The sequence below is a fragment of the Nycticebus coucang genome, chromosome 1 (genome assembly GCF_027406575.1).
Source record: "Nycticebus coucang isolate mNycCou1 chromosome 1, mNycCou1.pri, whole genome shotgun sequence".
Classification (NCBI taxonomy): domain Eukaryota; kingdom Metazoa; phylum Chordata; class Mammalia; order Primates; family Lorisidae; genus Nycticebus; species Nycticebus coucang.
This window is the reverse complement of record NC_069780.1, coordinates 149,093,407-149,114,061: the sequence shown is the minus strand read 5'-3', so window position 1 is coordinate 149,114,061 and position 20,655 is coordinate 149,093,407. Positions and strand designations below refer to the sequence as shown.

Sequence of the window (20,655 nt, the reverse complement as noted above, 5' to 3'; positions counted from 1 at the left end):
CTAAAGACAAAATTTGGAATTCTTTAATGAAGAGTCCAATTATTATTTAGCTTATAGGTATTAGAAAGGATGCATTGAGCTGAATTTGGGAAGAGAAGCAGCTGGCTTTCCCAGATGAAACTAATGTGTTCTATTTGCAAAGAGTTGTTGGTTCTACCTACAGAGTAACCCTACCTCAAACCATATTTGGCCTGCAACAGCCCCAGAGTAAGGAGAACTTACAGTAGCCTCTTTTTACGTATGAGTATACTCGTGCTGAAGAATTCAGAATGATTCCCCTATCATTCACTTAGCATTAGAGCTTTTCTCTCCAACGAACTGAATCAACTGTTATGACACTGAGCTGGAAGGGATAGGAAATGAATTACTGTCTCAACATTCTTCTGATGCTAATTCATGCTAAAGTGTGGATGAAACATGCACAGCTCCGAGTCCTTCTCAACATATGGAGTTTCTATTTTCTTATCTCTAAAGTCCTCCTGAGTTAAGGGAGTAACTCAAGCTTTTATTTCAAACTAGATCTTCATACACAAAAGAAATACCAAGAACACAGGGGTGTCTTTCGGATCCTAAAAAGCACAATTTTTCATACTTTAAGGTCTTTAACATTGATACATGTCATATCATCAATGGATGTTATGATCACTACACACCAGCACCAAACACCAAAGATTTCATTGCTTGTCTGTGCACAACCTTTGTCATAGCTGTTACGTTGTCATTTCCTCAACTGAGTAATGCGATTGTCCATACATGGATAGAAAGTTGCTGTGTATGCAGAAAGGGTATAAATTTAATATTTGTGATATGAATATTCATTTTAGAATGATCTTTATTATATATCTTCTTGCAAAGCAACAGCCTACTGCTCTATATGACCTAAGAAGGAAAAATAAGAGCAGATAAAAGTATGTTAACTTTAATTATTGCTGCAGGCATGGCATGATTATCTGTCACGCACTAAGCAAACAACTAAAGGCACAAACAAATTTCTAGATTGTTCAGAATACATGAAAGACATTTTAAAGCAACAGGAAGCTGAGGTGACTGATATGCGTTAAGCAGGGTTTAATTTGCTATGTCTGTGTTCTTGGCAACAGAACAGAAAGACATAGAATAATTTGTCATAAAATCATTTTATCTTATAATTATGGCATCTTAGATTCCATGGCAAATCTTGAATTAATCTGTGTTGTTCTGATCCCTGCTTGCTGACGGTGAAACTGTGCCTAACGTTACTTTCCCTGCTCTGTTGATGGAGAACAACATTAGGAAGCCCAGAGTAGTCGAAACTAAGCTAAACATTGAGCATTCGCAATTCTGATTTCAGTCATGAAAACAACCAACTCTGATGGCAACTCAATCCTTTGTTTACTTCAGCACAAAAGCCCCAGGACTGCAATTTTTATTTCATTAAAAAGAAAACTAGTCTTCCTCAGCTCTCTAAGCTTTCAAAACAATTGTTCCTTATAATTTCCAGGTAATTGGAGATAGTATTCATTTGGTATTATCTCCTTGGCAATTAGAACATTTGAGGAGGTTACATTAAAATATTTATTACATGAAACAAATGGACAGGGGGATGGTTCAATATTGTTATAGCCCTACCCCCACAAAAAAGTTCTTTTCATATATTTTACTAATATAAATGGTTGGAGAAAAGGGAATGTTGTATATACAAAAATGTGTAATCTAGGCTCGGCGCTCCTAGCACAGTGGTTACAGTACCGGCCACGTGCACCAAGGCTGGCGGTTTCGAACTCGGCCCCGGCCACCTAAACAACAATGACAACTGCAACAAAAAATAGCTGGGCCTTGTGGCAGGTGCCTTTAGTCCCAGCTACTTGGGAGGTTGAGGCAAGAGAATCGCTTAAGCCCAAGAGTTTGAGGTTGCTGTGAGCTATGATGCCACAGCACTCTACCAAGGGCAACATAGTGAGACTCTGTCTCAAAAAAAAAAAAAATGTAATCTATTGCAGTAGCCTAAGAACCTATGAGTTACTATGTCAGTAGAACTAAGACACTCAGATGTGTTTAATGGTAGAAGCAAGCTTTCCATTAACTTGGTTAAAGGACACAAATCAGCTAGTGGGTGCTGAGTTACACACCTTCCTGACCTTCACATAGGTACTTTTTGCACTGAGTTTATACAGTCAGGGTGCAGCAGAATGAGTTGGCTCCAGTCAGAGGAGTGGTAAATTTCCTTAAGCAGGCCTTTGTCTTAAGGTCTGTTAAGGAAAGGTCTGTTACTTCCAGCTTGGCCTAACTCCTTCCCCTCATAGTTGTGACACTCTCCTGTGAACTCCCATCACCAATCTCATTCTGAGTATCTGATTTCTAGCTGGGCTACAGGGTTAGAACTTTCTCCTTTAACATAAGGACTTTTTACATAGGGCCTTTCCAAGTAAAGACTAACCCTTGCCTTATAAAACCTATAGGAACAGAGAGATAATTGAAAAAAACATATATATATATATATATATGGAAATGATCAGGTTTGAGATTCTTTAAAAGAAACTTTGGACTTTCTTTCCAAAAATACATTAGCATGTGAGATTTAAGGTGTATCAAGCATGGGATTTTTTTATAGCTTAATTCACCATGAATTCATGGCTTTTTCACCTACTCCACACATAAGATGTGGGGAGCAAAAAATATAGACTTTAGATTTCTGTCTTTATTTCTGCAGTCCATGAATACATGATGAATCTTACTGTTGATAAAGTAATATAAGTTAGGTATCAGAATCAGAAAGATGAAATCAGCCAGATTTCCGGATATAATACGCTGTGCCTCTGAGATGCCCAGGTAAAATTAAGGGTATAGAACCCCAGATACTTGAATCTCATTTGAAAACTTGTATGTACTTGGTTCTGAGGAATACTCTGAAATAAAACTCTATGTGCCTCTTAGGTCTTTCTTTTCTTTTCAGGAGGGAGAAATAATGATTATATCTCATTGAACGCTCTCTTGCTGCATTTTAAAGCCATTTGTTTTTTATTCCCTCTTCAAGTTGAGAACAGCTCGTTACTATTTTCTATTCAAAAATCCTGAAGGACTTGACAGTCATTAATAAGACCGTTCCCAAGCTTCTCTTTTAACTCTTTGCAAATATATTCCTTCAAACTTTAATCATTTGTTTGGGTTTCCAACATTTCAGTACCTCTGTCCTGACCACTGCTGGGCAGTATGTCCTCCCCACTTACCTTAGACTGTTATTCTCAAATAAGAACATGGCCAATATAAACGGGGAATTAAGGAACGTAGCTTCCTCTCTGGATGAAAAAAGGTCCATTAGAACTTCCCTCCTCACACCTTAATGAGTAGCATGGAAATGTATTTAAGTCCAGGGTTGAGAGGCATAACCCACATGTGATTCCCAGATCTGCCACTTTACCAGCTGAGTGATTGTGGACAATTACTTCTCTATGCCTCATTTTTTTCAACTGTAAAATGGGGGTATTAATACAACCCCTGATTTACTTTAGAATTAAATTGATGTAACATATATAAAGTTTTGAGGACAATACCTGCAAATATAAACTACTTTAATTGTTATCTAATTTTCAAAATCAAAAGTTGTTTTTTTGTGTTACAATCCATACTGGAGACTTATTCTAAATTTCAGATATTCTGTTTATAGCAATTTAAAATGCCAGCCCATTGTATTATACTATAGTCTTGTTTCTAATCAATGGGAATTTTTTTTTCTTAGAAATGTAAGGCATGAGTATATCGGTACTCATGATTCCTTTTTTTTTTTTTTTTTGAGACAGAGCCTTAAGCCATCGCCCTGGGTAGAGTGCCCTGCCGTCATAGCTCACAGCAACCTCAAACTCTCGGGCTTAAGAGATTCTCTTGCCTCAGCCTCCCAAGTAACTGGGACTATAGGCGCCTGCCACACGCCAAGCTATTTTTTGGTTGTAATTGTCATTGTTTGGCAGGCCTGGGCCGGATTCGAACCAGCCAACTCTGGTGTATATGGCTGGCACCTTAGCCGCTTGAGCTACAGGTGCCACCCTCATGATTCCTTTTTTAAGAAATTATCATTCCTCCATATTTCCTAAGCCCCAATTGCCTTAGCTCTTCAAGCCGTTATTACATTAAAGGAAAATAATGTTTTTGTATGATGGGTTGTAAATAGATCAACTAGTTATCTAAGTTTGCCAGGAACTGAGGTGTTTTTCGGGACATAGAATTGTTATTGCTAAAACTGGGAAAGTCTTGGGCGAACCAGGATGGTTGGCTACCCTAGCTGTAAAAATATTACCTAAGGTGAGAGCAGAAGAGGGAAAGAAAGGAGCAATAGTAGTATTAATCTCATTAAATACAAAAGAGCTCTTAGTACACCGCCAGTGTTCCTTTGATTTTTGACTCATGCAATCTCTGACGAGTATCCAAAGGATGAAATTGCACTGAACAATTAATACTAAATGTCAAATGTTTATTTGGGCTTTTATTTTATTTATTTATTTTTTTTTTGGCTATCATCATCTGTGGAATATATTTCTTCTCTATTTTATGCCGTTCTTCCCTCTGACTGTTTTGTGCTTGTTCCTTTTCTTTTAGGTCAACTCAAATCAAAACATACTCTTGGGATAATGCCCAGGTTATTCTGGTTGGGAACAAGTGTGACCTGGAAGACGAGCGAGTCATCGCAACCGGGAGAGGCCAACATTTAGGAGAGCAGCTGGGTAAGAACAAATTCACAAACTAACCAGAAAGAGAACTTGATTCTCAGTTGTCAGACTGTACTGAGTCCCAGCTATTGCCAGGATGGGGTTAATGACATTTTTGTCAACCTGACAGTTGGAAACAACATATCCTCCACAGGCAGATAGTGTGTTTCCTCCTATTTACTATGACATCATAGAATTCAAGCACAGTTACAGAAGCAAAAATGATAGGTAGAATTTTGGTCTTCCTTCAAGGCATTCAAATTCTCATCCCAAAAGAAATGCAGTTTATATCTTGGGATTCGTTTTTTGGTTTTCTTCCCCCATACGCAACATTTTTCACGGAATCAGCCCCTCATTTTATTGTGTGATTATTGTCAAGTTTATACTGAAATGGGGGAATGGCATAGAATAGGACACATCCTAGATTCTGGATCTAGGGACGTTACTGGTAAGCTGTGTCATTGGTGCAACCCTCTTGAAGATTCAGTCACTTTATCAAGAATAAATACTATAATCCATGCCTACCTAACCAAATCCTCGTAGATAAGATCAAATGAGACAACAAATATGAGAGAGCTTTAGAAAAGCAAAGACTTTTCAGATACAAAACATGGTATCTAAAGAGAAAAATGCTGGAGTGAATATGGTAGCGTTTCAGGGCAAGGGAGGGACTGATGATTGATTGATTGATCCAAGACATTTTTATTGAGCACCTATTATATACCTTTCACTGTGCCCAACATCAAGGGGGATACTTGAATCCTGGGACTAAGCTGCTGTTAGTTAAGTTGGGAGACTAGAGACACACACATGAAAGCAGAAATAACAGTGCTACAAAAACAGGTCAATGAGACGATGCTGAGCTAGAAGGCAGATGCCAAGAGGAAAGCAACGAGGATCGGGGGAGAGGAAGACACGGGAAGGGAGAAGATATTGCTAGAGGAATGCGGGGGATGGGAGACAGAGAGCAGAGAGCTGAGGTTGGAGACGGCCAGCAGCACAGGGAAGAGGCGTGATGAGGGGAGACAGAGATCCTGCCGTGAAATGGCAAGATACAGCTGGCAGGGTCTTTCAAAGCAGAGCAGAATTTGAAACTACAAAAAGCATTGTAAGCAAAGGGCGCAGCGCAAATGCTGAAATAAGCCGCCATTGAGAGGACAGTGAGTAGCAAAGTCAGGGCCTTGCTTAAAGTTGCCGAAGTGAGTCGTGGATTTGGGGAATAATCTCAGCCCTTGACGTGAAGGAGATGGAATTCTTTCTTTGGTCATTTTTTTCTGTAAACCACTGAGAACATTGAGAAATTCTGAGCAGAGAAGAGTCTGCCTTTCCAACCTTTTTTGCCAAGACCTGAAGTAAGAAATACACTCATTCAGGCAGCGCCTGTGGCTCAAAGGAGTAGGGTACCGGCCCCATATACCGGAGGTGGCGGGTTCAACCTGGCCCTGGCCAAAAACTGCAAAAAGAAAAAAGAAAAGAAATACACTCGATCTAGTAGCACAGTGCATGACTGTAGAGCAAGAGAATGAAGCAAAAGCTTCACAAAACACATTTAACTTTACTTGTGGAGATGCACTGTATTTTCTATCTCAATCTCTTCTTCTTTTAAAAAATGATGGTCTCTATCCACTAAGTTGATTCTCAAACCTAGTAACATGTCTCAACTTCAATTTGGAAACTACTACTATGAAGGGTACGCTTTGGGATTAATCTGCTGATGGCATATAGCACACATTGGAGAAGCAAAGACACTCTCAGTGGGTCGCTTCCTTTTTTTTTTTTTTGTTTTTTCTTTGAGACAGAGCCTCAAACTGTTGCCCGGCATAGAGTGTTGTAGCATCACAGCTCACAGCAACCTCCAACTCCTGGGATTAAGCAATTCTCCTGCCTTAGCCTCCCAAGTAGCTGGGACTACAGGTGCCTGCCACAACACCAGGCTGTTTTTTGGTTGCAGCCATCAGTGTTGTTTGGCAGGCCAGGCTGGATTCGAACCCACCAGCTCTGTTATTCGTGGCTGGTGCCTTAGCCACTTGAGTCACAGGTGCCAAGCCATCTCCTTTCTATGGTTATCTGAGCACTGAAGGATGGACAGTCCACTCCGAAAGCCTGACCATTTCCTCATGAGATTAGTGAGCTCATTAAGCTAAAAGCTACCACTGGATGACCACGGGAACCTTCCACCAAATATTTAGCACTTGTGGTCTAGAGCTATGTGTGATCTTGGCATGGCTGTTCTTGAGCCTTGTATCTTCTCTGTCATAGGACCTCTTTCCAGTCTATCCATTAAACGAAGTTTTAAGATGAGTTTGAAAAACTTGCCAATCTTTCCTTGTCCTCTTAGTAGCTCTGAAAGATAGGAATGGAGAATAATAAAATCCCCAAGGAAAGAGAGAGAGAAGAAACCTGGGAGAGGGTGGTCAGGATGGCTTCCTAAGACTACCGCACCCCACTGTGTTTGCTTAACTAGCCAAGTGCCTGCCCCACGGGGGAAGAAACTGCCACACAGATGTCGGCTTTTTGTATAAGTAAAAATGAAGACTTTTGTTTGAGGAAAAATTGATCAGAGCCAAAAATTATTTAATGACATTTATACAAAAGAGGCAAGTAACTCACTAAATTTTTTGTTTTTTAGAGACAGAGTCTCACTTTGTCGCCCTCGGTAGAGCACTGTGGTGTCACAGCTCACAGCAACCTCCAGCTCTTGGGATTAGGTGATTCTCTTGCCTCAGCCTCCCAAGTAGCTTAACTCGCTACATTTTTGACCACCCTGATAAGTCACTGGGGTATTGAGAAGACCAGGTTGTGAAGGAGACAATGGAATGATGGAAATGCGCTGAGAGCGACTTTCCTTACAACTCCTCTGATGGGCACACTCCCCCAAACCCGTTTCCTTCAGTACTCAAATGTGCCAAAGTTCCTGAAATTGTGAGCAGAATGTTTTATGCTCCCATGCAAGTTCTTCCAATGGTTTCTAATTGATTTTTTTGCTCTCTATTCAATAAAAACCCAGCTGTTGTCATAGCAACCAACACGTGCATTCGTGGAGAGTCATCTACCTCATTTAATGTGGTTTGTTCTCCTCATGACTACACACGCTTCCACAAATGATCTTGAGAGAGCATTGGTATGGGGAGAAACGCTCTTACAATCTAAATTTAACAATTTTAAAGGTCTTTTCTTTGTTTCTTAAAATTACCAGTAAAATTCCATCTTCCAGAATACCGTCACATACCCACAAAGGTTAAGGATTCATTGTTTTGTTTTTAAATGTCATTCCCACACCTTGGCAGATGGCTCAAAATAACTGCTGCTTCGATCTGGTTACAATTAATTCCCCATAGTGGATTGTTAAAGCCATTAATTTGTTCATTCTAATGAGAGTTCTTGATGGAACCGAGCTGTAGATTAGCTGTTAAAAATTCTTGTGTGGCAGCTGCCCTTGCTGATCAAGTTTAGTTTACTACACATTTACTAAGTGTTTACAATATGCCAGACTGGGAATGCCAAGAAAAATTACCCTACCTTCTAGGAGCAAAGAATGAGCACTTCTCTGGCCCTTCCTTTCCTAGACATTTCTTCGGGTCCTGTTGAGCACTCCCCCTGCCGCCTTGGTTTGTTACATAGTGCCCTCTCCCGACATGCATTCTGTTTCCAAGGGAGACTCCTCCTCTTTCTGCCTCTTGCACTTCACCTTTCCATCCTCGGCCCATCACTCCTCTCTCTATATCCGTCCCTTGGATGTTTTCATCTAGCCCAGAGTCTTAACTCCACACACAAACCCATGATGCCTTGACTCATTCTGGAGTGTCAGCGCCTGATCCGCCTGGCAGCTGTGCACATTCAGCACTGATTAGTGTGGTCATCTAATCAACTGCAGCTGAGTCAGCTCAAGTTCTTTCCAAACACACATTCATCAACCCAAACTGAGGTCTGTTACATCAACGTTTTGGAAGTTAAAGCCTGGCTTTTATACATTTTTAACAAAAGGTTTTGTGACTTTTATACAATAGTCAATTTTTAGAATACTGGCTTTTGTGCTAAGGAGTTTTTAGAGGGGGTAAAGATTTGTTGCCAGACCTGAACATTACCCTCTAGCTGATATTATTTTCCCATGTGTGATTTTAACATTTAGTCTATATGTAGGTACCCATAATAATATACAAAATGTTTTGCTTTTTATTTTGTTAAATTTATAATATGGCAATCATGTATATGCATACAATCTCATAATTTAAGTTTTAAATGTAAAAACTATTAAATGTGAAATGAGTACAAAAATGGGATATATAATTAAAGATACAAGTTTTCTGAAATAGAAGTATTTATCTGTAAATAAGAACAAAGAAAGAAATTTATGGAGGAGAAGGGATTTGCACTGCCTTGCAATCACAGGTGAAAGAACACTTGAACCATTTCTGTAAGCTCTGAAAGGGACAGAAAGTATTAAAATTTCTAAGCTTCTCAGTAATGTGGTCAGAGAAACAATGACTGAAGATTAATCAAAATTGCTTCTGAGGAGACATGTTATTAATAATTTGTAAGGAGCTATTTTGGAGTGTTTTAATTTTGCATTACTATTCTTCCTAAAGCAAGTAACAGGTAATATTCCCAATTACTCTTCCTTCAAACATGTGTCCTAATATCATGTAGATGTTTGTACTGCTCCCCTGCATTTTACCTGCTTGTCCAGTATCAGAAACCTGTGACAATGTCTGACAACCGCAAAATATTCTTACACTTTGTCATCTGTTCAAGCTGCATAATTTGTCTCCCCTTCTTTTCCCATTTAAGGAGGTTTTTGTCTTGATTATTTGTCTGGCAAATATTTATCAAACACCTAAAATGATATTGGGAGTCATAAAATGTGTGTCTTCCCTCCCATGGAGCTTAGTGTGATGTGTGTATTAATGTATATTACACTCAAATATTACAAACACATAGGCAGGGTTGGGAAACATTGATCCTAGTGCAACTTGAAGGATGCAAGAGAGCGTGGAGTTGAGGGGAAGGACAGGAAGCATAGAGTCTCTCAGTGGGCTAAGGCCTTCAGGTAAGACATGGTGAAGGTCCAGAGCAGGGGTTCTTATTACTGGCTGTACATTAGAACCACCTAGGGAGAATTTAAAAATCATTCCAAGGACTTCATTACATACACACAAGCACACACAAAACTAAATCAGAATCTCTGAGCACAAGCAGGTACATTTTTAGTTCCTCAAGTGACTCTAATGTACAGCCAGGCTTGTAAACCCCTGATTTAGGTGCTTGCCTTGTTTTATTTGATTGTGTTATAGTTGAGGATCACAGGCTTAAACCAAGCAGTGGCAGTGAGGATACAAATGGAGGGATATTTTTGACCTATTTAGGCAGTAGAACTAATAACACTTGGTGAATGTCGGTATCCTAGAGGCTGGGGGGATGGAGGCATAAAGATGACCCCAGGTGTCTGGCTTGAATAACTGATTGAAGTCATCACAAAGGGAGAATTTGGTAGTGAGATCAGCATATTAACAAGCAGAGGGAAGAAATCCAGAAAAGGCAGAGAGTAGAGAATCAGGAAGAATGGACATACTTGATGGACAGCCATAAGAGCAGATGGGACAAAATCTAGAAAACAAGTAGAAAGAATTAACCTTGAACCTAAGCATTGGAATTCTGAAATCTATATTTTTAAATATGACAAGGAATTATTGTTTAAATGCTTTTATAAGAATTGGTCCACAACTGGTAGAAGTACAATAGTGTTTACAGGGTCTTTAGCAAGAAGACTTTGTATATTGCATGGTGCAAGTGGCCACCCTTTTCTGTTTCGTGATATTAGATTCGTTTCTAGGAGTGGAACATTTCTTAAACTAATAGAAGATATCTATGAGAAATGCACTGCCAGTATCATACTGAATGGAGAAAACCTGAAAGCATTTTTGCTTAGAACTAGAACCAGGTAAGGATGTCCACAATTACCACTGATGTTCAACATGGTGCTGGAAGTCCCAGCCAATGCAATCAGGTGAGAGAATATCAAGGGTATCCAAACCAGGACAGATGAGGTCAAACTTTTTAGCTCTTTGATAGTGATGATCTTATGCCTAGAAAATCCTAAGGACTGAACCATAAGATTCTTGGAAGTGATCAAGCAATAAAAGTAACATCTCAGGATATAAAATCAATGTTCACAAATCAATAACCTTCAGATACACCAACAACAGTCAAGCTGACAGTCAAATTGAAGCCATAATACCCTTCTCAGTAACTTCAAAGAAAGTGAAATACCTTGAAATTTACTTAACAAAAATATATGAAGGATCTGTACAGAGAGAACTATGAAAAACTTGAGAAAAGAAGTAGCAGAAGATATTAACAATGGAAAAACATATCATGCTCCTGGCTGAGAAGAATCAATATTATTAAAATGTCTATACTACCCAAAGCAATCTACATATTCAATGCAGTCCCCATTAAAACACCAATGTCATACCTTGAAGAAATTTAAAAAAATAGTTCTTCATTTCATATAGAACCAGAAAAAACTCTGAATAGCCAATGGCAATTGTACGAAATAAAAACAAATCTTGAGGCATCATGTTACTAGACTTCAGGTTTTACTACAAGTCTATAGTGATCAAAACAGCATGCCTGTGGCATAAAAATAGAGACAGAGATCTATGGTGCACAATAGAGAATCCAGAGATGTAACTAGCCTCATATGACCACCTGATCTTCAACCAAACAAAAACATACACTAGGGAAAAGAATCCCTATTTAATAAATGGTGCTGGGACAGCTGGTTAGCTACATCTTATCCATTCATGGGTTGATGGGCACTTTTTTTTCTTCATTAAATCATAACCATGTACATTAATGCACTTATGGGGTACAATGTGCTGATTTATATACAATGTGGAATGCTTACATCAAACTAGTTAACGTAACCATCACCTCACTTACTTATTTTTTGTGTTAAGACATATATACTCTACTCTTGAAGGGCTGAAACTGGACTCACACCTCTCACCACTTACAAAAAGTAACTCATGCTGGGATAAAATATTTAAATCTAAGACATGAAACTATAAAAAAAAAATCTAGAAGAAAGTAAGCAAAAAACTATTAATGATATTGGCATAGAGAAAGAATTTATGAAGAAGAATCCATTGACAATTGTAACAACACCAAAAATAAATCAATGGAACCTGATCAAGTTAAATAGCTTCTGTACACCTGAGAGCAAAATCAACAAAGCAGGTAGACAATCTTTAATGGTACAAATCTGACAAATGGCTAATAACCAGAATCTACAAAGAATTCAAGCAAATCAACAAGAAAAAAGCAAACAACCCCATTAATCAATGGGCAAGAAACATGAACAGAGCCTTTTCCAAAGAGGATAGACAAATGTTTAACAGATGCATGAAAAAATGCTCATTGTCCCTAGTCATCAGAGAAATGCAAATCAAAACCAGTATTACACTCACTCAGAGAGCTCTGGGATAACTGGAAGAAGGCAAATATCCATCTCATAGGAATTCCTGAAACAGATGAAGTGGCCTCACAGGGTGCAGAGACCCTTCTGCATGAAATTATGAAAGAGAATTTTCCAGATATGCCTAGAGATTCTGAAATTCAGATAGCAGATAGCTTCAGAACCCCAGCACGACTCAACCCCAATAAGACATCCCCCAGGCATATCATAATTAACTTCACTAAAGTTAATATGAAGGAGAAAATTCTCAAAGCAGCCAGGCGAAAGAAATCTATTACCTTCAAAGGGAAGAACATTAGAATGACTGCAGATCTCTCTGCTGAAACTTTTCAAGCCAGAAGAGGGTGGTCATCAACGTTTAATCTCCTCAAGCAAAATAACTTTCAACCCCGATCTTGTACCCAGCTGAACTGAGTTTCATTTATGACGGAGAAATTAAATACTTTAATGACATACATATGCTAAAGAAATTTGCCATAACTAAACCAGCTCTTCAGGATATTCTCAGACCTATCCTCCATAATAACCAACCCAATCCTCTACTACAAAAGTAAACTCACTCAGAAACTTCTGATCAAACTCCAACTTCCACAATGGCAAAAGGATGAAAAATGCCCACTGGACTTTCGAAAAACTCAATACCCCAAATTTCACCAAACTTATCAATACTCTCCATTAATGTGAATGGCTTAAACTGCCCTCTAAAGAGGCATAGGTTAGCTGACTGGATACAAAAACTCAGGCTAGACATTTGTTGCATACAAGAGTCACATCTTAACTTAAAAGACAAATACAGGCTCAGGGTGAAAGGATGGTCATCCATATTTCAGGCAAATGGTAACCAGAAAAAAGCAGGAGTTGCAATTTTATTTGCGGATACAATAGGCTTTAAACCATCAAAAGTAAGGAAGGACAAAAATGGTCACTTCATATTTGTTAAGGGTAAGACTCAATATGATGAGATTTCAAATATTAATATCTATGCGCCCAACCAGAATGCACCTCAATTTATAAGAGAAACTCTAACAGATATGAGCAACTTGATTTCCTCCAACTCTATAATAGTTGGAGATTTTAACACTCCTTTGGCAGTGATGGATCAATCCTCCAACAAAAAGCTGAGTAAAGAAATTATAGATTTAAATCTAACCATCCAGCATTTAGATTTAGCAGACATCTACAGAACATTTCATCCCAACAAAACTGAATACACGTACTTCTCATCAGCCCCCGGAACTTACTCCAGAATCGATCACATCTTAGGTCACAAGTCTAACCTCAGTAAATTTAAAGGAATAGAAATTATTCCATGCATCTTCTGGGACCATCATGGAATAAAACTTGAGATGAGTAACAACAGGAATCTGCATACTCATACAAAAACATGGAAGTTAAATAACCTTATGTTGAATGATAGCTGGGTCAGAGATGAGATCAAGAAGGAAATTGCCAAATTTCTGGAACAAAACGACAATGAAGACACGAACTATCAGAACCTCTGGGACACCACAAAGGCAGTTCTAAGAGGGAAATTGATAGCACTGCAAGCCTTCCTCAGGAGAACGGAAAGAGAGGAAGTAAGCAACTTAATGGGACATCTCAAGAGACTGGAAATGGAAGAACACTCCAACCCCAAATCTAGTAGAAGAAAAGAAATAACCAAAATCAGAGCAGAACTAAATGAAATTGAAAACAAAACAATAATACAACAGATCAATAAATCAAAAAGCTGGTTTTTTGAAAAGGTCAACAAAATAGATAAACCTTTGGCCAACCTAATCAGGAAAAAAAGAGTAAAATCTCTAATCTCATCAATCAGAAATAACAAAGACGAAATAACAATAGACTCCTCAGAAATCCAAAAAATCCTTAATGAATATTACAAGAAACTTTACTCTCAGAAATACGAAAATCTGAAGGAAATTGACCGTTACTTGGAAGCACATCACCTTCCAAGACTTAACCAAAATCAAGTGGAAATGTTGAACAGGCCCATATCAAGTTCGGAAATAACATCAACCATACAAAATCTCCCCAAAAAGAAAAGCCCGGGACCAGACGGTTTTTCGTCAGAATTCTACCAAACCTTTAAAGAGGAATTAGTACCTATATTACTCAACCTGTTCCAAAAGGTAGAAAAAGAAGGAAGACTACCCAACACGTTCTATGAACCAAACATCACCCTGATCCCCAAACCAGGAAAAGACCCAACAAGAAAAGAAAATTATAGACCAATATCACTAATGAATATAGATGCAAAAATATTCAACAAGATTCTAACAAACAGAATCCAGCAACATATCAAACAAATCATACATCATGACCAAGTCGGTTTTATCCCAGGATCTCAAGGCTGGTTCAATATACATAAATCTATAAATGTAATTCAGCACATAAACAAATTAAAAAACAAAGACCATATGATTCTCTCAATCGATGCAGAAAAAGCTTTTAATAACATCCAACATCCCTTCATGATCAGAACACTTGAGAGAATTGGTATAGAAGGGATATTTCTTAAACTGATAGAGACCATCTACAGCAAACCCGCAGCCAATATCATATTCAATAGAGTTAAATTGGAATCGTTTCCACTCAGATCAGGAACCAGACAAGGCTGCCCATTGTCTCCATTGCTCTTTAACATTATAATGGAAGTTTTAGCCACCGCAATTAGGGAAGAAAAGGCGATCAAGGGTATCCATATAGGGTCAGAAGAGATCAAACTTTCGCTCTTCGCAGATGATATGATTGTATATCTGGAAAATACTAGGGACTCTACTACAAAACTCTTAGAAATGATCAAGGAATACAGCAGTGTCTCAGGTTACAAAATCAACATTCATAAATCGGTAGCCTTTATATATACCAAAAATAGTCAAGTTGAAAAAACAATTAAGGACTCTATCCCATTCACAGTAGTGCCAAAGAAGATGAAATACTTGGGAGTTTATCTAACAAAGGACGTGAAAGATCTATATAAAGAGAACTATGAAACTCTAAGAAAAGAGATAGCTGAGAATGTTAACAAATGGAAAAATATACCATGCTCATGGTTAGGAAGAATCAACATTGTTAAAATGTCCATACTACCCAAAGCAAAATATAATTTCAATGCAATCCCCATTAAAGCTCCATTGTCATACTTTAAAGATCTGGAAAAAACAATACTTTGTTTTATATGGAATCAGAAAAAACCTCGAATACCCAAGACATTACTCAAAAATAAAAACAAAGCAGGAGGAATCACGCTACCAGACTTCAGACTATACTACAAATCAATAGTGATCAAAACAGCATGGTATTGGCACAAAAACAGAGAAGTAGATGTCTGGAACAGAATAGAGAACCAAGAGATGAATCCAGCTAATTACCGTTATTTAATCTTTGACAAGCCAATTAAAAACATTCAGTGGGGAAAAGATTCCCTATTTACCAAATGGTGCTGGGTGAACTGGCTGGCAACCTGTAGAAGACTGAAAGTGGACCCACACCTTTCACCATTAACTAAGATAGACTCTCACTGGATTAAAGATTTAAACCTAAGACATGAAACTATAAAAATACTAGAAGAGAGTGCAGGGAAAACCCTTGAAGAAATTGGGTTGGGTGAGTTTTTTATGAGAAGGACTCCCCAGGCAATTGAAGCAGCTTCAAAAATACACTACTGGGACTTGATCAAACTAAAAAGCTTCTGCACAGCCAAGAACACAGTAAGTAAAGAAAGCAAACAGCCCTCAGAATGGGAGAAGATATTTGCAGGTTATGTCTCCGACAAAGGTTTAATAACCAGAATCCACAGAGAACTCAAATGCATCTGCAAGAAAAGAACAAGGGATCCCATCGCAGGCTGGGCAAGGGACTTGAAGAGAAACTTCTCTGAAGAAGACAGGCGCATGGCCTTCAGACATATGAAAAAATGCTCATCATCTTTAATCATCAGAGAAATGCAAATCAAAACTACTTTGAGATATCATCTAACTCCAATGAGACTAGCCTATATCACAAAATCCCAAGACCAGAGATGTTGGCGTGGATGTGGAGAAAAGGGAACACTTTTGCACTGCTGGTGGGAATGCAAATTAATACATTCCTTTTGGAAAGAGATATGGAGAACACTTAGAGATCTAAAAATAGATCTGCCATTCAATCCTGTAATTCCTCTGCTGGGCATATACCCAGAAGACCAAAAATCACACCATAACAAAGATATTTGTACCAGAATGTTTATTGCAGCCCAATTCATAATTGCTAAGTCATGGAAAAAGTCCAAGTGCCCATCCATCCACGAATGGATTAATAAATTGTGGTATATGTACACCATGGAATATTATGCAGCCTTAAAGAAAGATGGAGACTTTACCTCTTTCATGTTTACATGGATGGAGCTGGAACATATTCTTCTTAGTAAAGTGTCTCAAGAATGGAAGAAAAAGTACCCAATGTATTCACCCTTATCATGAAACTAATGTAGGACCTTCACATGAAAGCTATAACCCAGTTACAACCTAAGAATAGGGAGAAGGGAGAAAGGGAGGGGAGGGAGGGGGGAGGGAGGGGGGAGGGAGGGGGGAGGTAGGTGGAGGGAGGGGGATTAATGGGATTACACCTGCGGTGCATCTTACAAGGGTATATGTGAATCCTAGTAAATGTGGAATGTAAAGGTCTTAGCAAAATAACTAAGAAAATGCTATGAAAGCTATGTTAACTAGTGTGATGAAAATGTGTCAAACGATCTATGAACCAAGTGTATGGTGCCCCATGATCATATTAATATACACAGCTATGATTTAATAAAAATAAAAAAAATAAAAAAATAAAAAAAACCCAGTATCACCCAACTCCTGTGAGAATAGCCCACATCACAAGATCCCAAAGCTGCAGATGCATACAAAGGAGAACACGTATGCACTGTTGGTGGGATTGCAAAATTTGTGTTTAGATTTCTGATTAATGAGTGTACAAATGATTCGATTCGATGCTTGCATTTGTTAAGTGAGGTCCCTGTTGTAGTTGTGTCCTATACCCAATGTACTCAGTACTTATATGGCACACCACCTAGGATTGCAAACTTTTGGAAAGATGTATGGAGAATCCTTGAAGAACTAAAAGTAGACTTCCATTTGATCTCATCATCTCATTACCAACTAGGTATCTAACCAGAAGAAAAAAAATTAATTTACCAGAAGGACATTTGCATTCGAAGGTTTATAGTATCCCAATTCATGATTGCAGAAATGTGGAAATAACCCAACTGCCCATCAACTCATGAATAGATTAATAAACTGCAGCATATGTATACCATGGAATACTATTTAGCCATGAAAAAGATGGAGAATTTGCAGTTTTTTGAGTCAGAGTCTCACTTTGTCAGCCTTGGTAGAGTGCCATGGCATCATAGCTCACAGAAACCTCAAACTCTTGGGCTCAAGTGATCCTCTTGCCTCAGTTATTTCCATTTTTTTTAGAGATGGGTCTCACTCTTGCTCAGGCTGGTCTCAAACTTGTGAGCTCAAGCAATCCACCCGCTTCAACTTCCCAGAGTGAATTTGAATCTTATTTTATTTACCTGGGTGGATTTACTCCTAAGTAAAATATCTCAAGAATGGAAAATCAAGCATCCCATGTATTCAATACTAAATTGAAACTAGTAGATTAACAACTATAGACTCACATAAGAGAAAAATATAGTTATAATCTGTAAAGTGGAGTTGGTAAGTTCCCACTGAAAGGGTACAATGTTTGGGTGTATGAGACACTTCCTGAGTGAAGGACTCAACCACAACTCAGACTTTACCTTAGAAATACAAACAATATAATCTAATTTTATATACTCCCATATTAATCCCAAATAAAAAAATTGGCTCTATTAAATGCATTTTTGTATAACAGAAGAAATTGGTAAAAGTAAAGCAAATTGTAAGAACTGGTTCTAAGTGGCTACTTACATGTCTGTATCGTTAACCTCTTTAGCAAAAGACCACAGCTCATTTGATGGTTTGATGATACACATATTTTTATAACTAATTTCATTTTGTAGGCTTCAGCCTATCATTAGAGTGTCATTTCAGCCTGCCAGGGCCATTTAGTTAGCTGGGGCACCAAAGCCAGAGAAGCAGAAGCAGCCTGGTGGTGGACGTGCTCTCCCCTCGGCCTTTGTAAAACCTTCCTCTCCAATTCACACCTGCAATGTTGCCTCCAGCCACCTCACTTTAATGAAGAATGATGTTTTTTTCCTTTGGGCTTAATCATCTCCCCCCTCCTAACCCCTACAAAAAAAACGATTCCATAATAAAGCCAGGCCAAGCAGCCAGAAATTCTAATGAGGATGACATTGCCCTGAAGCCTATTTTTAAAACTCAAACTACCTGCTCCAAACATGCGTTCACTCTGCTCTTTAGCAGCTTTGAAGGATTCATTTAAACCTTCATTTTAGTATTTATAAAAGAATGGGGCTTGCCAACTTCTGGGTTCAGCAGGGAATCCTAGCAATGCTATTTCAATCCTCTAAGAACCTGTGCACCCAGCCTACAGGGAGAAGCATTGCCACTCTGGCATTATTTCCCCTCCTTCAAGTTCAGTTTGGCTAAGTGTTCCCAGGAGGTACAAAATAAACCAACAAGGTACAATTTAACATGTGCCCATATTATTTAGGTGCGGTCATATCCATGAGGTAGGAAGAGAAGGGACTCCTACTTCTGCCTGGTCCTTGTCTCCTTCCAGCTCCCCAGTTGCTGTTAACTTGGACTTTGATTCAGTAGTCTACTGGCCACTGAAATTCACTCCTCAGGAAGTGTCTGCCACTTACGAATAAAGTGACCATGCACCCCAATTTGCTAAGGATTTCCCAATTTATGCTCATTTCCCAGTGCAAGTACTAAAAGCACCCCCCTTTCAATCTCAAAAGTGACTCGGTTTAGAGGACAAATAACAAAATCATCTGCCGCGGACCGCCAGTCGAATGAGTCTCAGTCCGAGGGCTTTCAGGGCGAACGGCTCAGGTTGATTGGAAGGTCGACGCAGGGTGATTTGACAGACTACTAGACACCACAAGTGATGAGGAAAGTAGCTGCAACTTTACTGAATTTTAAGAGTGTCTTTTATACATTTTTGACAAAGCATTACAAATCACAAAAGACATTTTTATGACTTGCAGGTGGTCACAAGTTCTTATCTTGTCTTACAAATGTAAGCATTCAACCATCTATCTTACACAGTGTTTTGCCCGCTAGGGGGAACAAAGGCAGTTGTGAGGTAGCTGATAAGCAGCAGTTACTTTTCAGCTTCCTTTATCTAAAGTTGAATGTGTTTTTTAACATACAACACTACTTTCTTTCATAGTTTTTAGTTTCATGATTATGTATAGTTGTTATGATTAGAGGTGTATTATGAATCATATAAGTGATTAGAGTGTGAAGGAAACATGAGAAATAAAAGGATATTGTATGAAAACTAAACTATATTGAAAGTGAGGTTAGGAAAGACAAGGTTAGAGATAGGGGGAAAAGGTGGGTGGATATCAGGTTGGAAACATCTTGTTTGTGGTATTTACATTCTTTTGATGCACTGTATATTTTCAAGGTTTTGCTCTTTGGAGGGAGGTGGTTTATTTTTTCAAGGTTTTTGTTCTAAGGAAGTGGTTTCATTAGTAACACCTGGTTGCTTCTCCTTATCTAGGAATGTCAAGGCTTGTAACTTCTCTTAGTTCTGTAATTGTTCTCAGTTTCTTATGATCTCTTTTAAAAACAGCTGAACATATTCTTTTATGTATAATACTTGACTACTACTATATATTTTTACTCTAATTAGTAATTATATTCTGATTCATAGTCAATTGTTTATTAAACATTAAACTACTCTATTGATTTGTGTTACATATGAAAATTAGTGAAGTAAGACATTTTTCTAAGTAAAGTTTTACTAATTAGTGAAGTCAGATGTTTTTCTAAGTAAAGTTTTACTAATTAGTGAAGTCAGATGTTTTTCTAAGTAAAGTTTTACTGCAGGAGGTGTCATGTTGGAACATCTTGTTTGCCGTGCCTGCATTCTCTCGATGTACTATTTCAATTCACTGACATTTATGGTGGGGACGTGCTGTTGTACAGGCTCTCTTGGAGCCACTGAGTCCGGCACAGCCATACTTGCTGTGTTTAATTGTGGATCAGTAAGTCACTGTGTTTATTCTTAGTTTCTCAAAACAATCAGGCAATAATCAGTCATTCAACTGAACAGACAGGTTTCAGGGTAAAGGTTTCTTAGGCTTTTATGCCGCACCTCATGACTTCCTACGTTCACTAAAAGGCATGCTAGGCAACTTATGCGCTGCTGTCGCAAGCCAGGGGGACTGGGGGCAATGCTCCGGGGAGCACTCACCGTCTTACCACAGTTTTTACAACGCGGACAGAGCCATCCCGCCACGGCTTGATGCCGGGGGTGCGGCATTTCCCCCCTTTTTGTTAATGAAACGTAGTTCAAAGAGGTCTTGGCGAACAGCCTTTA

General features: G+C 38.6%; 1 protein-coding gene across 2 annotated transcripts in view; it reads left to right on the top strand.

The window, feature by feature from the left end:
- RAB3C (RAB3C, member RAS oncogene family) overlaps positions 1-20,655 on the top strand; it is a 279,798-nt gene that overhangs the window by 238,332 nt on the left and 20,811 nt on the right. For both annotated transcript variants that reach the window (XM_053590282.1, XM_053590281.1), the window contains exon 4: positions 4,570-4,694. In XM_053590282.1, the coding sequence (XP_053446257.1) occupies positions 4,570-4,694 (125 nt within the window). The remainder of the gene's footprint in view (positions 1-4,569; positions 4,695-20,655) is intronic.